The sequence below is a fragment of the Thermobia domestica genome, chromosome 11, assembly GCF_964235325.1.
Source record: "Thermobia domestica chromosome 11, izTheDome1.hap1.1, whole genome shotgun sequence".
Lineage (NCBI taxonomy): Eukaryota > Metazoa > Arthropoda > Insecta > Zygentoma > Lepismatidae > Thermobia > Thermobia domestica.
The window spans coordinates 265,671,371-265,692,209 of record NC_137464.1 but is presented as its reverse complement, the minus strand read 5'-3'; the positions used below and the strand labels follow the sequence as shown (position 1 = coordinate 265,692,209).

At 36.6% G+C, this 20,839-nt stretch overlaps 1 protein-coding gene across 2 annotated transcripts in view; it reads left to right on the top strand.

Annotated features, from left to right (window-relative positions):
• The first annotated feature begins 541 nt into the window (after positions 1 to 541).
• Positions 542 to 20,839, top strand: part of Ttc26 (tetratricopeptide repeat domain 26) — a 61,310-nt gene continuing 41,012 nt past the window's right edge. For both annotated transcript variants that reach the window (XM_081732280.1, XM_081732281.1), the window contains exons 1-3: positions 542 to 696; positions 5,044 to 5,184; positions 13,997 to 14,191. In XM_081732280.1, the coding sequence (XP_081588406.1) occupies positions 694 to 696; positions 5,044 to 5,184; positions 13,997 to 14,191 (339 nt within the window). In that variant the 5' untranslated portion in view covers positions 542 to 693. The remainder of the gene's footprint in view (positions 697 to 5,043; positions 5,185 to 13,996; positions 14,192 to 20,839) is intronic.

The window sequence follows — 20,839 nt, the reverse complement described above, 5'->3', positions numbered from 1 at the left end:
TTTTAAATATACAATCATATTTCTCAGGCCTTTTTGGGCCTCACTTTATAAATATACTGTACAACGATATATATTGCACTGTTCTTTCTGGAGAACTTTAAAAGCACAACTGCAAAATTAAACCTCTAATTGCTTTCAATAAAAATACAATTTTGCGTCTGTAATTCGGGCTCATTTGATTATCACGCGAGCTAGGGCCAGACTTGGGCCTAAAATACTAAAACATATTTCGGACTCGGGTAGGACCTCGCATTGTAAATTTACGGGCGGGAAGGGCTCAGGCTAAAAATTCCGGCCCTTGTAGACCTTTACCACTTGGTAATGAAACAAATGTTGTCGTGCAAACATAACTTTTTAAATGGAAGACTGGGAATATAAGAACGAGCACGTTACGTAGCGGTTTGCGTTAGCGCATCACTAAATGTGCTATTTAGGCTGCGATAGTCGCCTTAGCAGTTATAATAAATTCACATTTAATGTTTACGCATGTTTTGTGTTGTGTTGTGCTGAATGACCATTTTCACGTTCCTGCAATATTCTTCAGAACTTGGCAACCTTGAGAACATTTCGATTATAGTTTGTTTCTATGCGTGTTTGGTAAACAAATTTTGTCTTCTGCAAGAAGTAATGATAAACAATAATCGATTTTAATGTAGTTATTTGTTTTTTAGTTCCATCAGCGGGTGTATTATCATGGTAAGATATTGAGGCACAAATGGGATGAGTTTTAAGTTTATAATGAAAACACAAAAGAATAATAAGTTATATAAATACAAGAAGATAGTTTAATATGTAGTCAGATTATCAAATATGTACCATATAATTAGTACAATCTGTTCTTTTAGCATAAGATTAATAGACGTTTCCGTTTCCCAATGACATAGTCCCCGGTTTACCAGTCCGGTAATAGTTAAGAACAGCTACTTCTCATCTCCCGTGCACGAGGATACATCTTACTGTTGCACTACTTAAGTACAAGGGCAAGAACTCAGTCTATTACCTACTTTTTAACATCCTAGATAGTCAATGAATAATTCCTGAAAGTATGGCGTTTCTCGTCCTTCCCTAAATGGGAAGTACGTTTCCTTAACTATAACCACCAGTCCTTAATGTAGCTTTATCTATCATCCATGAAATCATTGCAGAAATCTGCGTGCAGGCTAAGTTTAAGAATACCATCTAAAATAATTGTTAAAAATTCTTTCATTTATTTCCTATTTATTGCCCTCCAAAATATTTGCACTAGACAACATGGTAATAACTTACATAGCATAGACAAGTTCAAAGGAATCACATGAAATCTATTCCTTAGACATATGTATTTATATAAAGAGTGGGTTAAATTCCAAAGTTGGGCGTCCGTTTCCAGCAAAATTTTTAAAATTTACAGGAAAGATATGGATAATTTGATTGTTTGTGTGCTTGATAATATATGAGAGTCTCGAAGAATCTGTTTATTTGTTATATATAAGCGGTTGTAAACATGGGACTATACGGCGAGCGGAGGGAACTACTTGGCGCAAGGTAACAAAACAGTTGCATTGTGGGAAAGAAATTAGCATTTATGTTATCAACATGGCGAACGTACAAGGGCAATGAAGTAACAGTTTTAACATTTGTGAAGCAATACGTTGATAACGAACAAAATCTTTTAAAAGTTTGCGAAGAGCACGGATTAATGAACCTAGGAACAAATTGCAGAAAGTGTGCAAAGGAGATAACAGCGAAAAAACGTGGCGAAAGCGGACGCCCAACTTCGGAATAAATGCCTAAAGGGTGGTCAGTTTTCCCTGTAAATGTTGCAAAATGTGGCGTTCTTAAACTTAACCTGTACCAAAATCTTATAATATTATTATAGCGTAACCGTAGCGCATGGAGAAATCCTTTTCAATAATTTTAAACCATTACCAATGTAACACATGTCATACTTTTTTCCGTAACTGTGATACATTATTCAATATAGTGGGTATACATGAAGTTTGTGTAAGCCCTAATAGTCCTTACGTAAGGATTCTAAGATCTATTAATGAAGATCTATTAATGATTTTTAAGACATTAGTTCCTCTACGGATGAAGATTCAATGAGACACAAAGAAAAAGTGGACGGCTGGACCGGGACTCGACTCATCGACATGCTACGTCGTAGATTCCGAGTTTGAATCCCGGTCCAGCCATGGGGTTCTTCGCTCTTTGTGCATCATCAATTCTAATTTCGTTACAAGTTTTTGTAATCCTTACTACGACTTTTTCACTTGGGAAGACGAGTTTTAGCTGCTCGGTAGGTTAAAGATAGGTGGTTGGTTCATTGGAGTTTCACGAACCATTTTTTCTTTTTTTTTTTTTCTTTTTTTTTAGCACAGACTATATGAGAGAGGACAGATTGCATAAAAAGGGATCTGAACCACTTCTTGTATTTGTACCCCTCGGAAATCGAACCCGGGACTACATGCACAGAAAGTAAGCCATTCGGGTATGATAAAGCTAAAGTACATGCGACCACTAACTGTTACGTTAAAAAGTGTAATTTCGATATAATTAGTATCCTTAGTCCTTAGACTAATTTGAAAGAAACGAGCCATTTTGCACTAGTTTGTTATGTGGCATATGGGGTATTTTTAATGTAATTTTTGTTTCAAAGTGTCTTGTGGTTTGGTTTAGTAAATTTTGGGCAAGTCCGCTATTGCCTTTACATCGATGCTGTTAGAATTATTTGTTGACTGGTATCATCAACGAATGTGTTTTCATGGTTGATGGGTAGCAAATAGGTTCTAAACGAGGAGAAGAAAAAGATAATTTGTTTTATTCAGTTATTATACTGTTACTGACCGAGTTCTAAGGCGCATATTCATATATTAAAAATAACCACTAACTTTGTATCCGGAAAGATTGTTTCTTGTTATATGATTTCGACTGTCATTGGAGTCTTTATAGTAACTCCTCCCTTGCTTTTTTTTTTTTTTTTTTTTTTTTTTTTTTTTGCTAACTACACATTTACTTGAAGGATATTCTTAAAACATAATTAAGAAAAGAAATATCAGAAATCATATAAGAAGAAGAAATCATCTTTCTGGACATAATGTCAGTGCTTATTTTTAATCAATAACTTTATGGGTTTAATTGTAATTCTACAAGTCGGATATAAGGTTATTTAAACAAGAATTTTAGGAATAATCCAAAAAATGCATCAAAAGATTGAGATCTTGGGCAATAATTAGTTTTTGGATCAGGGGCCACAAAATTTTTGAATGCTCCCTAAATCGAGTTTTCATATTTTTTACGGAATAAGCACATCATACTGAGTTAAGTGATAGTTTGGGTGTGGGTACACTATATGTAGTTCTCCAGATATAAGGCGTACAAAAAAATGTTTGATTGAATGAAATATATTGAATTTTTCGGATCAGAGGCCACCAAATTTTTGAACGACCCGTAAATCCTATTTTCATATTTTTTACGTAATAAGCACATCATACTGAGTAAATTGTTAGTTTCGGTTACGCTACCCTTTATGTAGTTCTCAAAATATGGGGCGTACAAGAAAATGTTTGGTTGTATGAAATATAAACTTTTTGGATAAGGGCCAGAAAATTTTTTTGAACGGTCCTTAAATCGAGTTTTCGTATTTTTTTTACGGAATAAGCACATCATACTGAGTAAATTGGTAGTTTTAGTTTGGCTACATTATATGTAGTTCTCGAGATATAAGGCGTACAAGAAAATTTTTGACTGAAATGTATTGGATCATTTGATCCAATAAGGAGTAAGATTTTGGTAAAGGTGAAGGTGTTATGTGGATTAAGTAAACTTGATCTCGAAGTATAATATGCACCAAATTGCTGGTCAAATCCGAAAAATTGATTAATGAGTGAAAAAAACGGATAATGCATTTTTTAGTAACACCGTAGAAAGCATCTTGAAATCGATGTTATCACACCTGAAATGGAATCCGGAGGTCTGCTTATGGAAAAGGTTAAATGTAGGCCTATCACTTTCATAGAAACACTTTTTTGTTACCAACTCCTGTTTATAAAGTAGTTTCTTTTCTTCCTTACGTTACTCCTACTTCAATATTTGCTTTGTGATTAATTTAATTTACTTTTGAGATGAGCAGTGAAATTAAACTGATTAGTGATGGAAATAATTGTAGTTGAATACAGATAGTTGTCGACTTGCGACCGACGTCGGTTTCAACTGCCTGGTTGTAAGTCGGCCAGGTGGTAGCCTATTACACAGTACAGTGTCAAGTATCATTTTAATTGGTCATTGGCAAGGCTTGAAAAATCTTGCTTGCAAGTACTCGCCAGCCAAAAAAATCTGCTAGCCAGACTATTTTGCAGTCACAGTTTATACAAATAAACAAAAATCACTTTACGCAACAGTAAACATATCTATACATTTTTTATTGGCATGTCTCTTACAAATAATAAAAAAAAAAAGACTTACATCTGCTATTTACTCTTGAATTTGTTGTGGATATTCTGTTTGTTTGATTGGACTTCACTCGCCAAATGTAAAATAGTACTCGCCACTGGCGAGCAGGCAAGTGGACTTTTCAAGCCGTGGTCATTGGCGACGGTTGAGGCTTTGGTTATACTTTGTCAGAATTTACTGTTTTTATATACAAAATTGTTTATATTCATGTAATCTTAGTAACAGTGCTTTTCCTCTAGTATCTAGTAGTAGTAAATCTATTGTTATTGTTATGTTATTATTGTCATTATTATTATTATTATTATTATTATTATTATTATTATTATTATTAATATTAAGAAGGCTGCTGTAAATGATAACCTCCTAACCTAACATGTAAAACTGGTTGTAAGTGCGGGTGGTCGTAAATCAGGAACTACCTGTAGTTTATCTGATCAACGACATGGACAGTTCTCTGTGCATATTATTATTTGACAGTTATTGGCACTCATTGTATATATTGCAAGTAAACATTTATTTTCTGTTAAACAGACTGTTTGTTAATGCTTTTTATTATTTAATAAATTAATTTAATAATGACTTCTTCTAATGGTATTTTTATCATGCTTTCAGATATTGTCACGTGCGAAACCTGCTGCTGGCCCCAGCCATGCTGCTACTACTAGCCAACAATCTCAGGGAAGGCGCCAACTGCCCAAGTTGGAAGACTTCTTAACAAACAGAGACTACACTGGAGCGTTGACTGTGCTAGAGGTGAGATATAAAGTCTAGACTTTGTGTGAACACAGTATTGACAGTTTAGAAGATTGACACGCTTTTAGTTTTTGTGTCTGTGGTAAATAAATCTGTATCGTAAAAATGAGACTGTGTAAGAACCATATTTTCTCAAGATCATTCAAGAAGTATTTATAAAATGTTGTTTAAATGAAATTAGTTACCGTATTTCTCTTGTTGTACTTCATAGACTCCCCATGAAGTACATATTTTTGGAATCTCTTATTTTTATACTCTATATAATATGTCTCATTAACGTTTGATTTTGCGTTTTAATAACGTGGTATGTAGCTGTCACTTCCAGTTTGATGCTCTGTGACGTCACAGTGTACTCCTGCTCTCAGTAAACTGCACGGAGAGGGAAAGGAGAAGACAGATAGCCTAGTATTGAGAAAGAATAATGGTAACAAGGAAAATAGCGTAGTCAGATACACTACGCGTACACGGTCAACATTTGTTCCTTTTATTCTAAGTGAGCTTTGTGGTAGACAAACACCGTGTGCGTCGATTTTCTCGGGGTTGTCGCGTTTCCCCACACTTTTTATTCATTCTAACATTTCATTCATTCTCATCATCGCCGTCTCCTTTAGCCTAGCCGGCATAACCGTAGGACGTAGAATTAAAAAAAAAAAAAAGAAGTTCCTTTCATTCCCCTACTTGTCCCTCTCCTTTTTGCTATGTTCTTCCTCTCCTTACTCCGACTGTAAACGTGTGTTCCTACATTATGTATATTATATCACCTTAGAGTTAATAACGAATCAGTTATCACTTAATGCTTTGGTGACCTGGCTATGCAGTTGCAAACCGCCTAGAAATGCATGTTGTACGGTAGCAACGCTGATATTCCGAAATACAGAATGCTTTCTGCTGCATAGACGCCATTTCAGGAACTAGGCTTGTGCTGCCATCTGTCGACACAAGCTAGTATTACAATGAATATGATTAATTAAACTTTCAAATATGTCCTTCCGTTTGATCATCACAAATTTATTATATTAATAGTTTTCAAGATATTTCGCTTTAAAACCCAATGAATCATTTACGATTAAACTGTATTTTTAAAAATAGTAAGTTAATTTTCGAACGGCAACAATAACTACTATGGGAAGTCCCTCTTGAAAGGTGGCATTCGTTAACCCAAAATTTTCCATCCCCAAAGGAATATTTAGTATGAAAGGATATTACTTACAATACGTTTCCTTTCCTCTGTTCCCGTGTCTCAGTTATACGTTATCTAAATTCAGCAAAAATATATTTAAATTGTTATTTTGCCAAACCTCCAAAAGATACGGAAAATTCCGTTACTTTTTTTTTTTTTTTTTTAATAGGAAAACTAGATTATGTTAAGTGGTGCACATTCGGACAACGTAAGTTCAGAACGTAAGATATTTGGTCATTCCATGTGAAATCAAAAAGCCCAAAACCTCATGGTGTCAGATTTCGATGAAACTTGGTGTACATGTAGACCCCTATTAGAGATGATCATGCACCAAATTGTAGCCCTTTACCCCATGTAGTTTCATAGTACAGGGCGGTAAAAAATGGATAAATTACAGGGTTTTTTTTTGTAGAGTCGTGTTAGCTTCAATTGACGTCGTTTCATTGTGTGGTAAAGTAGCCTTCTCGTGGGAGACTACAACAACTCAGAGAACTCATCGAGTCAATGCAGAATACTGCCTTTCCCTGATATTGTGACTGTTTGGGACCGTCGTGAAAGAGTGTAGCAAACCGTGCAAAGGAAAAGATACATTCGTAAAGAAATGTAAGCTACAACAGGACTGCCCTTTTTCATCCGTACAAACTTTGTTTCAGATAGTGTTGTTGTTTAAACAAACGTGGGCCGAAATGTTTTGTTCACACGAAACAACAACAAGAAACGTACAAAATGGTGTCCAGGAGTGGGCTTCAATCACAGGTAGGTTGTGCTTTTGATCACCAATCCAAGATGATATCCTACACTCCGGAGTGAGGTGCCGAATTGCTGTTCCATAAGAGGTAGTCCTCTGTAGCTTATGTAGTCTCCAAACGAGTGCTCGTATCGCGGGTTGCAATTGTGGTTTTCACTGTTCCAAACGGAACCCCAATATCCTCGGAAGGCATAATCTGTCAAGGCGGATGCACTTCCATGCACAGACACTGTTGCAGTTACTTGTCGCGTACCATTTATCGTGGAGTCTTGCCCTATTATTCTGCCCTTCGAATACACGTTTGTTTTGCCCGAGTCTTCTACACTTCGTCCCGTCCATACCATCACAATATGTTTTTCGCGGTTACATCATTGGTTTTCCTTTTGCATTTTACCTTACATTGATATATAATACACCCCGCTTCTCATTTCAATACCTTACTCTATATCCAAGATGGCGGCTTTCAAGATGGCCGCCAAGTCAGTGTTATAGCATATCAAATATCTTGATATCCTGGTGCTGCCCATCCTTTCCGTTTCCGACATAAACGGGTATCTTTCGACGTTTACCTTATTTCATATTGTCGCGTGGTGCGTTATATTGCGGAGCGTATCTCTGGTGTTTCTGGATGGGGGCAGCTGCGATTTGGCATTTTTTCTTCTTTTCTATTATATGTTCTCTGGGCGAAGTTTGAGTCGGATCTGATTGTGCCTTGTTCTGTACGTTGCTTGTGAGCATGTATGTACGGCCAGTTGCAGTTATGGGATTAGTAAGAGTGATAATGTCACGAGCATTCAGTGAGAGCACATCTGGTATATCTGGATATACAAAGGAAGGTGCTGGTCCATGAAGTCTCAGAAAACGCAGCTTTGTTGTTTCATGTGTCTCGTCGACTTGCAGAACACAAGCAAGCCACCAGAAGCCACCATTGGTGCAAGTAACAAAGAAGCCCTCTGCTGCAATTACTAACTCTTCCTTAAAGTCTGGTTTAGAAGAATATTACCTCATTTCGACCTTTCTTTGAGACACAGGAACTACAAACTGAAATCTACGGGTTCCAGGAATCTGTCGAGCTGCATCAAATCTGTCGTTTGGGACGGTGGCTTCCTCTTCATGTCCCCCCTCTGCGCAGTACACATATCCTATTTTAGAATCCTTGCTGTCAGTCGTGCCCAGTTGTACAGGCGTTGAATTATGATCTGATTTGTGTACGGTTTTTAAAGGTTTGTTTTTGCAGCATTCCTTTTCAGTGCACCTCCAATACCATTACACACTCCCTTGCCATGTGAGGTTGCAAAGAAATGCCATGTTCCAAAGATCCCCACAGGATTATTGAATTATAGGTTGCACCAGAAAAACATTACTGCTAGGTCAGTTACACCTTACCTCACCAGTACTGACAAATTGGCAAGTTGCCACATTGGTATCCCAGGTGTATTTCCCGACATGGACACACGAAAATCATTGTAGACTCCAGGCCTAATTTCAGGGAAATCAAATGGACACTTTCTGAGATATCAATGATCCAAAATTTTCCTGAAAATGATATTTGATTTTCAAATAAATGTTCCTGACATATCTTATAGCTTATTCTTTCCTCTTCAAAATGCTATATTATTTTTCTCTAGCTCAATATTCACGGGAGATATGATCAATTGAAGCTAACAAGATTCTACAAAAAGCATGTAATTTGTCCATTTTTTACTACCCTGTACTTTGAAATTGCAGGAGGTACAGGGCTACAATTTGGTGCATGATCATCTCTCATAGGGACCTACATGTACACCAAGTTTCATCAAATTCTGAGAAGACGAGGTTTTTTCACCTGAAAAAAAAAATGGTTGATTTCACATTGAATGTCTCTATTGTAACGTGTAATAAATAAATGAATAAAAGAAGGATAAATGAATGTATAATAATCTCTAACGTGAAATGCTGGTATATCATGGTTATCAAGACATTTTTCAAGATCTCAGAGTTTTATGTAGATGTTCTCCGTTATTGAAAGGAGTGTATTTGAAGCGTTTTATATTAGAAAACAAAATCCAACACTCAAGTTTCAAGAATTTGGTTTGTAAGAATGCAAATGGTGACGTAAATACAGGGTTATTATAAATAATTGGAGCGGTTTCGCAGCTCTATAATAACTGTATTACTGTATATATTTTGCGATATTTTTTTTCACACACATAGAAAAACTCAAAAAGTTTTTGTTAACAATTAGGCCTACAAATGTTCGATATGTGCCCCCTTAGTGATTCGACAGACATCAAGCCGAAAATCAAGTTCTTCCCACACTCGCCGCAGCCTGTCCCTATCAGTGAGTTCATGAGCATTGTTGATGCAGGCTCGCAGTTCTGGCAGGTTTTGCCCACACAAAAAACAAAGGTCTGCGCATGGGGTTAGGTCAGGAGAGCGTGGAGACCATGACGTGAAATGCTTTCTCGGCGCCTGTCGCCATCTTGCCTCACTGCTACGCTCTCGTAGGAGAAATCTGAAGTATACACCTGCTACAAACAAAACTTTTTGCGTTTTCTATGTTACTGTTGAGTTTTGTTACAATATCTGAATTACTAGAGCTACAGAGAATTTATGAAATCGCTTCAATCATTTATAATAACCCTGTATTTATGCTACATTGACTTTTCAACTTTTCTACTGTTCAATTTCACCTATATGAATTGCAAGTGTGTATCTTAGGCAGTATTTTTTAAATGAAAATTAAATAAAAGGTATATCGACATGTTACAGGAGTTATAAACTCATTCGCACTTCATCTTTTTGAAATTACACTAATTTTATTACTTTAAGTCTAACCCAAGGTTACTAGAGAACAGGTTGCCTCGAAACACTTCAGTTTTCGTTCGAAAGGAGTCGGTGAAGATCGTAATACGTCACCCGTAGACCCAAAGCTTTGAAGACACTTGAGTGTTGCGAAAGAATGTTAATTGTTTGACAAGCTTGTGTGACAAGTTAAGTGTTTTGCAAATTGTTTTTGTGTGTTTGAAAGAAAACTGTATTTGATTCTATATCGTAAGCTAGCAGATTTTTTTTCAGGTGTTCGTGTTAGTGAAAACTTGGGCCATTTCAGAATTGGTTTCTGGATACAGGTTTCATGTTTCCTGATGGCAGTTATGTGACCAAAGACCCAGTAAATGCACTTATCCAGTGTGATAGTCATGAAATTAAAACTTGTTATAAATTAATGGAAAGGATGATTGTAAGAAGAGCCACAGAATTGATGCCACACACTGTTGCAGCAGCTCTTCATCACTTTAAACCTGGAGATGATCCTCACTTGGCTGAAAACACAGCAAACTTTATTGGAACCGTTAATGATTGGTTTGATACTAAGAACACATATGTTCCATCAGCTTCAGATCTGCCCAGGTCCGTATCCACAGGGAGGCTAGGAGGCCGGGCACCCCTAAATTTTTACTGGCCCCTTAAAATTTTTACGGTAGGCTTTCAAATGAACTATAATATGGTTGGATCAGGTCTCCTCTACCTTCTACTCCCCCTTCCCCCCCTACGTTTTTGGAGTGGTTACGGGCCTGGATCTGCCAACTAAAAAGGGATACGGAATCCAGTTAGAAGAACAAAATGCTGCATTAGATAAAATGTATAATACAATTAGTACTATGTTGTGTCGAGGCAAAAAGAGTATGCAGGTGTTTCAAACAGTTATTCTTGTGTTCATTATATCCATGAAACATCTCTCATGTGTTCAGAGCATGGGAATGAAGTATATTTTAACGCATCGATTAACTCAGAGCTCTTTAGAAAATATGTTTTCGCAGTCTCGTTCTCATGGAGGACTCTATGGTCATCCTACAACTTTAAATGCATTAAATAGAATTAGAATGGTTATTTTAGGCAATAATCCAGCCGTACTGGAAACTAACAAAAACACAAATACTGTCGAAAATGAAGAAATTATTTTAAGCAAACTTCTTTAAAAATGTGGTGTATGTACTGATGAAATGCTGAAGACAATGACTGAAGACAAGGATGTTCTTAAGTTGAGTGTGCGACATTGAGACAAAATCAGCAATGGAAGAAGATGGACTAGCGTATATAGCAGTTTGGCTTGAGAAAAAAAAATCCTCATTATTTTAAGTAATCAGTACAATAAAAATGTTCCCGTTTATCACTCTTCACCATCATGGATTCAAAGCTTGTCTCATGGTCATCTCACACAGCCCACTGAAGAATGGCTTTCGTGTGTAAAAGATATGGAAAAACAGTTTTCATTGTATCATGGAAGAACAGTGAGTAAGGAAAAAGATACCATGAAATGTCTGAATGGAATTATTTGTGGGAGTAATGCTAACGTGGATTCTGAAATAGTGACTACATTTTTTGCGAATGAGAACAAATGCCAGAATTAAGGTTTTGAATAGTTTGGCAAAATAGAAAAGTGTTAAGGTTCTCTAGAAAGAGACGGGAGCTCCCAGGACAAACGGAAGAAAAAGATAAGGAAACTTGTCTAGTGAGGTAAGGTTTCTAACAATAGAATATTATCGTAAAACACAATTATTGTAACTTCTTTTTTTGATCATTATTCTATGTAGTAAATTACAGACACTTAAGTTGGATTCTGCATGCAAGCAACAAAAGTATTTTACTGTTAACGGGAATTCAGTATAGGATTTCCCACGCGAAGACCCTCTTCCTTATTCTTAAGCGAGAAAAGAGTAGACGACAAATTTTTTGCGCGCTTCACGGGTCTGTGGGTGACGTCATTCCGGGACAGCCTATGACCGTGCAGCATGGATAAGAGGCAACCTGATCTCTAGTAATCTTGGGTCTAACCAACTTTTATCATCATTAATGATCTGGAATAGTACTGATTAATGTTGTAAAACTGAAGATGTGACTGCGAATGTTTTTTTCAAGTCTGCTGATAAAGACCGTTTCTTCTTCGAAATATTATTTCGTTTTTATTTATTTTTGATACCAAAGAACACTAAAGTGAGTGAAACGTTAGTGCGTATCTTATGAATAATTCGATAATATAACAGCACCTCAATGCGTGATAAGAATTGTCCAGATAATGATTTCGTCATGCTTTCTTGCAGCTTTCAGCCGATCTCTTTACAAATTTTAGTTACTAGAGGGCTGCTGATTGCTATAACTAACTTCAAGAAGGTAACATCGACATAGCAGAAAATAATTACATGTCTAACGTACATTTTGAGTACTTTCTATAGGCGCGATTAAAATAAGTTATCAAATTTCTCTAGAGTTACATAAAAATATATTTGAAGATTATTACGCCACTATACTTTAAAGAAAGAAGTTATTTAAGGCTCTATACGTGTGTTATTATTCAGTTCAAAATTTTTTGCCCTCGCAAATCATGTCGAGGAATCTGAATCTTAAAATATATAAAACGATAATCTTGCCTGTTTTCTTGTATGGTTGCGAAACATGGTTGTTTACTCTGATGGAAGAACGTAGCCTGAAAGTATTTGAGAACAAGATCCTGAGACGAATATTCGGACCCAAGAGGGACAGGAATGGGGAATGGTGGAAACTTCAAAATAATTTATACCACCAACCATTGTTAGGATCATCAAGTCTAGGATGCTCAGATGGACAGATCATGTAGCGAAAATGGGAGAAAATAGGAACACTTTCAAAGTTTTAATTGGAAATCCAATCGGAAAACGACCATTAGGAAGACCTTGGCGCAGATGGGAGGACAATATTAAGATAGATCTCGCAGAAACAGGAATACAAAGTAGAAACTGCATCCAGTTGGCTAATGATAGCAGTCAATGGAGAGCTAATGTGAACGAGGCATTGAACCTCCGGGTGCGGTAGGGCATAGAGTTAGTTAATTAGTATAGGAATTGGAAGTAACAACCAACATATACTGAATAAGGATGCCTATTGAAGGCTGCAGGAAAGTAGGTCAAAATCATCATCTTTCAAATTAATATAATTAAGAATTACGATTTTATTACTAAAGTGAATGATTGATTTGGAAAATGAATTAAATTTTGGAAAGTAAGATAACAGTCCTGGAATTTCAAGAGACCTCTGCATCCTTGGTCCCTCACACGGAGTGTATAGTTTGTTTCTTCAACCGAATCGCAGTTCGTATATAAAGATTGCCATCTTCTACGTCTTGTGGCTTCTGCCATAAATAAGTCATCGTCCGAGGGATCTTACGGAAAATACTCCCGATAGCTAAATGGCCAACTAGAACCTTCATTTCAAACAGTTCACAGTTGCTTGTCAACTCCACATGGAGTCTTAGTTGTTACAGTTCCAAATGCTGTCCTTTAAGTTAGTGATTAGAAAATTCTTGTTTAATACATATATATATATGTATGTCATACTTAAGCCCTGTTCGCAAAACCACCTTCTTTGTTCTTACATTGCCTGACATCTGTTTCATATTAGCTATAGTATTGGGAAGAAAGAACAGAGACAGTGGGTATTAAGACGTTACAACCTCTCAGATGCGGTCAAAAGAGGAATTGGGGCCGCAGTGGCTCAGTGGTAGAGCGTTCACCTCTGGTGCATGGAGTCCCGGGTTCAAACCCTGCTCCCGCCAAGTGAACTTTGTGGTGGACAAACACCGTGTGCGTGGGTTTTCCCGGGGTTCTCTCGTTTCCTCCCACTTTCTTCATTCCACCATTTCATTCATTTCTGATAATCACCGTCTCCTTTAGCCTAACCGGCATAATCGTGGGACGTAAAACTCAAAGATTTCATTTCATTTCATTTTCAAAAGAGGAGTGGAGGGAGGAAGAAATGCTGTTGTAAAAGTCAGCATGGGAACTTGAAAGAAATTTGCCGAACTGCACTGCACTTCTGTTGAATAACGCACTATACATAAAAGTTTTATCAGAGTATTTACGTTGTTTCAGTTCAGCCGCAACAGTGGCAAAGGCTCCGTGGACTTGGAGATGTGGATTGGCTACTGCGCCTTCCACTTGGGTGATTACAAGAGAGCGATGCTGGTGTATGAGAATCTCACCCATGAGAAGAACCCTCCTCTAGAAGTCCCTGTCAATCTGGCCTGTTGCTACTTCTACCTTGGAATGTATCCGGAAGCCGAGAGGGTAAGCTTTTCTTATATTATAACCTTTTATACATTTTAATGTTGAACATTTTCATTTTCTGATATTAAGACGCTAAAATAATTGCAGAAGATTTTGTAATAGTAAATGTAGGACACTTTATCAGAAAATCTAGCAGAAATGCCTGTTCTTCGCACGGGAAGAATAAGGTTTAATGAACATAAAACCGGAAATTTGAATATTGTAGAAATTGTCTCCCTTTTACCCTTTAGAAGCGGAGTTTTCGAAAACGCAGAAACACGTGTCCCCTTATTTTTAATTACGAATTTTTGTACAATTCAGTATAAAAATTCATAATTAAAAATAAGGAACATGTGTTTCAGCGTTTTCGAAAATTCCGCTTCTAAAGGGTAAAAGGGGACATATAAGTTATAGAGTTAAAAAAGTGCGAAAATAACAGATGCAAGATGAGTTCTTTTTTACGTGTTCCTTTATTTTTAAATATGAGTTTATGTGCCGAATTTTGCACTTTCAACTTAATTGAATTCGCACATTAATCATTTTTTGAATAAATAATTAGAAATTTAAATCTTTTTTCCTTTTAGAACCGGAATTTCCGAAAGGATTGAAACAAACATTTGGTTATTTTGGATGATGAATTTAAAAACTATTTTGACTTCCAAATACTCACATTGGATTTTTTCTTTAAAAACAATCGGAAATTTTAATATTAAAAAAAGTACCTTCTCTTCCCTTTAGGAGCAGATTTTTCGAGAATGCTGAAACACATGTTCCCTTCTTTTTAATTAAGAGTTTATGCCGAATTTCACATTTCCCAATTAAGGACATTCTAGCATTGGGCATTTTCTCAAGAAAAAGCCGGAAATTCGAATATTATAGAAATTTGCCCGTTTTATCCTTTAAGAGGGGATTTTCGAAATCGCTGAATTATGATTTTAATTGTTTTTTACTGAGGAGTTTATATACCAAGTTTCGTCTTTGTAACTTTAAGGACTTATGAGGGACACTATATTCTTTAATTTAAAAAAATATTAAAAAACTCCTTTCTTTCTCTTAGGATATGTATTACAAAAAAATTACTTTTTATACCTTGCTTTTGCGACAAAGGGGACTTTTGCCCAAGTTTCAGGTTTCTAATTGTAGTATTGTGGCTTGTTCGTAAATGTGTGAATCCCTTCTACTATTTCCTATAATACTTGTAGTATAGATTTCAGTGTTCTTTACGTGTGTTGTAAGTTCCTTTATATCTCTTGTTATCATATGGACATTTTTTGATTCGAATTGGTTAGGGAAAGAGAATACGTAAGTTTATGGACGCTAAGGAATATGAATTTGTATTTATGACAGCTCTGAAGTTATTATTCTTATAGTGGACAGTTTTGATACCCCTCTATATATGTATCAATACAGATTAGATACAAAGTAAGTGAGACAAGAGGAAACACTCTGAAATTAGTCTGGTTTGATATAAGAGCGATATCGAAACTTTCTAACTTTAGTAATAATTTCAACTCAGTGATAATAAATTGAAGTCATCGGTTACGAAATACACTATTTGGAGTTCTCGTTAAATTTATCTATATTAAAATGCTAGGTTTATATGTTTGTGGTCAAGAAAAGTTTATATGTTTATGGCCAATTATTTTGACAATTATATCTTGCAAACCACAAACTCTAGAAAGAAGCCATTTTCACTGATCGATTGCAAATGTTATGTAGATTGTTCAGTTCTAATGGAATATAAAAAAAATGGCCGTTATTTCTTCATTACATTTTTTACGGGTACGCTGGAAGTATTGAAATTTTAAAAAAGTAAAGCATCATATCCTACGAGTTGTACATTCCAACCCCACATAATTGTATACAGAGGTTGTATACCTCTCAGGCGTTTGTTTCATGGCCAAATGATAATGAAAAACGAATAACTAACTGATTCATACTAGCTTTCTATATTGAATAACTTATACTAAAATACAAATTGCTGGGCAAAGCAACGTTTATTTATTATTTATAACATAATAAATGTAATATTTTATTTAATAACACATGTATTATTTTATAAATAAACGTTACTTTGCTCAGAGATTTGTATTTTAGTGTGAGATATGAAAAACGCAGGATAACCATTTCTCCAGTCTAAGATGAATCTTTATTGTTTGGAGTGTTTTGCCTAATGAACACCATATATCACTGACATAACTAATTGTGTGTGTAATGTATTTGTTTATTACATACTGCATGCAAGAAGAAAGAAAACATAGATCATACATGAATTAGAAACTCCAACCAGAAGTAGGCTCAAATCTTGCAAACGATATGAGATATTGAAAAGTAATCGAAAAAATCTCTCATTTATAATACCCATTGCCGATTTTTATAAAGACGTCTTTCATTTGTGTCTGTAAAAGGACATGTACAGATGTTGTGAGAAATGACAAGGGGATTCATTCTCATATGTGAATGATGCGCTATGTAGAGAGCGCACGTTCAGTTATAGTACTCACGCCGAGTCGTGAAGCTTGGGCTCTAAGCCAATCATTGCTTGAGCTCTGATACATCGGAAAACTTCGGTACTTCACGCTTCACGACCGTACACTTAGGGAAACGTCAAACAGCTGAAATTCGCCAACAATGTTGCCAAATTTTGAAGACAGTGTAAAAGAGTATTTAAAAAACATTTAAAAATTACCAATAATAACGCTGCACAACAATAACCACAGTAACAATTATTCTAAAACGGTAACAAAAACACGAATAGTAACATTGAGAATATAATGCAACAAAAAACAATTAACAAAACGGAACTTGGCGCCAATCCGGCAACACTGTACTCTCGGCAGATGTTTTCCGTGTAGCGCGACAGAAGACACTAACAAAATTTGATGGGTGGGGGTTGACGACCGGAACACACCCTCGCGTTCTATTGGGTGGTGAAATCGGTAGATCTAGTCTCAAGCATCACGATTCGGCGCGAATACTATAGTGAATAATTAAAATATTACAATGTTCATATTGCTATACCCACTTATATATTTATTATAATAAAAATAGAAATTGTGTTTACCTTATTTTATGCTTTATAATTTTTATCCTTCTAATATTTCGGCTTCAATTTCAGCTTCCATCTTCGGGAAAACTGTATTACAAGACAATCTTGAGCAACTATATTGATCACATATTATGTTCGTCTTAAAATTACATTTTATTCTTAGTCTGTAGAAGTTTTTAAATATACTAACGTCGTCTGTCATCTTTGTTTCACTCATTATCTGCAGAATTCAACAGAATAGGGTTTCGGCGCGGAAGACCGGGATTCCATTCCCGACGGGAGCTCATGTGGTACGAATCCCTCGTTAAACTCGAGGCTCACGCTGCTGAAAGGGACGCTAACCCGCAACAAACCAAACTAAAAGTCAACAGAATAGGCATTTTAGTAATTCTTCTCGGGCTATCAGCTAGGTGAATGTATTGACATCCAAGGGCGCCCATGTTGTGGTTTCCAAGGGGGGGGCAAGTATAAGCGACATTTCAAATATAGTTTCAAATTTTGCTGTAACTATTCTAAAAAATCAATTGAGTTTTCGATATTCCGAAGTACAATTTCTTCAAGGGGAGGGGCGAGCGCCCACCTTGCCCCCCCTAATGGGCGCCCTTGTTAACATCCGACGTTGGATTCATCTTCAGGGATTTTAATGAAGAAATCGGAGATATGGGAGCCACAGTGTTACATATATCAACATGGCCATAAAAGAATCGTTACTTCGCAACACAAAGTGATTAAAACCGTTAAGAGTAAGGAATATCTCTCCACTACCGTATTGCTTCTCGTCGGCCGCACCTCCGGCAAACTCAGCGGAATACTTGCCAGATATGGTGTAAGAGTTATTCATATACCTCATTCAGCCAACATCAGATCATTACTCAAACCAGCAAAGAACAGAACAGCTACATAAGACCAGCAACCCGAAAAGTCAGGACTAGTAGAACATAGCCTAGAGTTTGGACATAGAAATGGTTTTACAAATACAACCGTAGTAGCTAAGTCCAGCAAGTTTTGGGACAGAGCACTAAAGCAAGCCGTAGCTTTCTCACGGGAAAGGAACAGTCTTTAGAGATAATGGGTTTCAACTCAGTCATATCTGGTCGGCTCTTTTCAGGAACAAAAAAAACATACATTCAACAAAGCCATTTCTCGTAGCCACAACAACAGGCAATCAGGATCCAGCATCCCTCAGCCAATCAGAAGTCAACATTTCTCTCAGCCAACCACAAGCCCCCATTCATAGCTTTGCCTCTAAATAATCACCATATATACACATGCCCATATCTCCGGTCTCTTAATCACAATCCCTGAAGATGAATGCAATGTCTACATTCAAAATGTCGGATGTCAGTACCTTCACCTGACTGATAGTCCAAGAAGAATTACTAAAATCACGTCGCCAGGAAATATTCAATTATTTCTTCAGAATAGGTATATGATCCACGAAAGTAATTCCAGATTTTCTCCTAATACAGTTTCCAGTATATATATATATATATATATATATATATATATATATATATATATATATATATATATATATATAAATAAAGGATGGTTAATGAAATGAAATGGTACTATACTATATTTGCAAATAAATTTGGTTATTTCTGCTTCTAATTATAGAGTTTACTCTTCGCTATTCTTCATGCTTCATCATTTGTTATGGTATTTACATGGTGAAATAGCACTGTAAACTTTGAAGCGAGAAGAATAGCAGTCCGCAAAACCTTACCTTATTGTGACTAGTATAGTTCGTGTATAGTTCGCGATGATCTTTCCAGGACGTTTATCACGCAAGGCCCGACGGAACTCCAAAAGTGGATGTAGCTGGTAGAATTTATGTTTTGTCCAGGCTCAAGAAAGTCAACCAGAATGCATCCCAGTAGACGCTCCCCATAACTTTCCTTGCTGATTGCACTGTCTTCCCTTCCTTCTTCGGTGGCGAATTCAAGTGGTGCCATTTTATACTCTGTCGTTTTGTTTGAATTTATAATGATGGAACCAGTGTTGGGTAAGTTACTTGTAAAAATGTAACGCGTTACAAGTTACTTTACTTACTCTAAAAATGTAACGCGTTACTTGCCCCCAAAAAGTAACTGTTACTTTACTTTGAAAGTAACGCGTTACTTTTAGGTCCGAAACTTTAAAAATGTGAAAAAAAATATGACTTCAATTTTCCGTACTACTATTACTACCGCTACTACTACTATTATTATTATTATTATTAATTGTAACAACTCTGTATGTAAACGTGAAAGATAAGCGGTTTGTATTTGAATACTAAAAAACTAGTTGAATGAGAATCTCGGTAGTCGTGAAGTCTAGGAGTCAAGGACATTGTTCACGAGCTTCTGAATTTTTGTTGAGGGTCTAGGTTGAGAATTCGGGCTCGAGCCAAACACTGTTAAAATTTATAGGGCACTGGCCAAATATCTCCAAAACTGCTCGGCCTGGGTTTAAAATTGCCAACGACTCAAGCAGCTCGGCTCACAGCTCATTCACTATCGACCCGAACCGAGAAGTGAGCCGAGCCAACAGCTCACCCAACCGACTCGGCTAGAGCCCTCGGCTCAGTTGAGTCAAACCGAGCAAATGGCTCATCCCTACCAAGCCAGCTCGAGCCGATGGTTCACCCCAAGTGAGCCGGCTCGAGCCATCTTCTCAGTTGAGCCGAGCCGAGCTGAGCTTGTTATAAAAACTCACTTGTGGTCTCGCTATCGAGACGAGACGAGATGCGAGCAGTGTCCCCTCTCGTGAGCAACACTAAAAGTATTCCATATTACTGTTTAGCTTACATTTCTCATGGTTTTCGTTTTCCAGTGTAATCAGGCCATGATTTCAAGACGACTTAAAATGAACAAGCCATTTATCAAACTCGACTGGATTCGAAACTCTGAATCGGGTCGTAAGTCGACTCGAGTATATTACCCTTGACTTGACTCGAAACTTGACTTGAATTCGAGTCGATTCGAGTTTTAGCTTGACTCGTGCTCATCCCTATGCGTTAGAAAAAATGGTTGCTTATTATTATTCTGCTAAACTAATTAAATCTATATAATAATAACAATGTAGTTATATAAAATTAAAAATACAGAATATAGAGAAACATTACACTACTCTATAATCAACGGAACTCTAGGATAAGCAAACTGATCTGAAAGAACTCCAATATTACATACCATCAGCAAACTATTTTCTAGTAATAAAGTAGGCCTGCTCATCAAAACACAGTTTATTCATATTAACCCCTTACTGTAAATCGTTAATTATGGCACCCTAGTTGTTGATAAATATTTTCCGCCGGGGCACTTCAGACACTTTATTTTTAAATTCTGTCCACCCTCATCCTCAGCTCTTAAGAAAAAAGTATGCTTTCAAATGTTCGAACGGCAAAATATTTTCATTCTCCATCTTTATGAAAACAACACCAATCAAAGTAAAATAGACTACCGGTATCATTGCACTCCTAGTTCACTCACTGAATGTATTGATTTGGAGCTGTCAAAATCTACGACCAAATCTTCCAGGTGTTTGCAATCAGTGACAGCAAGTGGCACTACGAACTTATCTGTTTCTCTGTGTGTCTGTGACTGTCGGTCACTGACATACGTAGTTCATGCTCG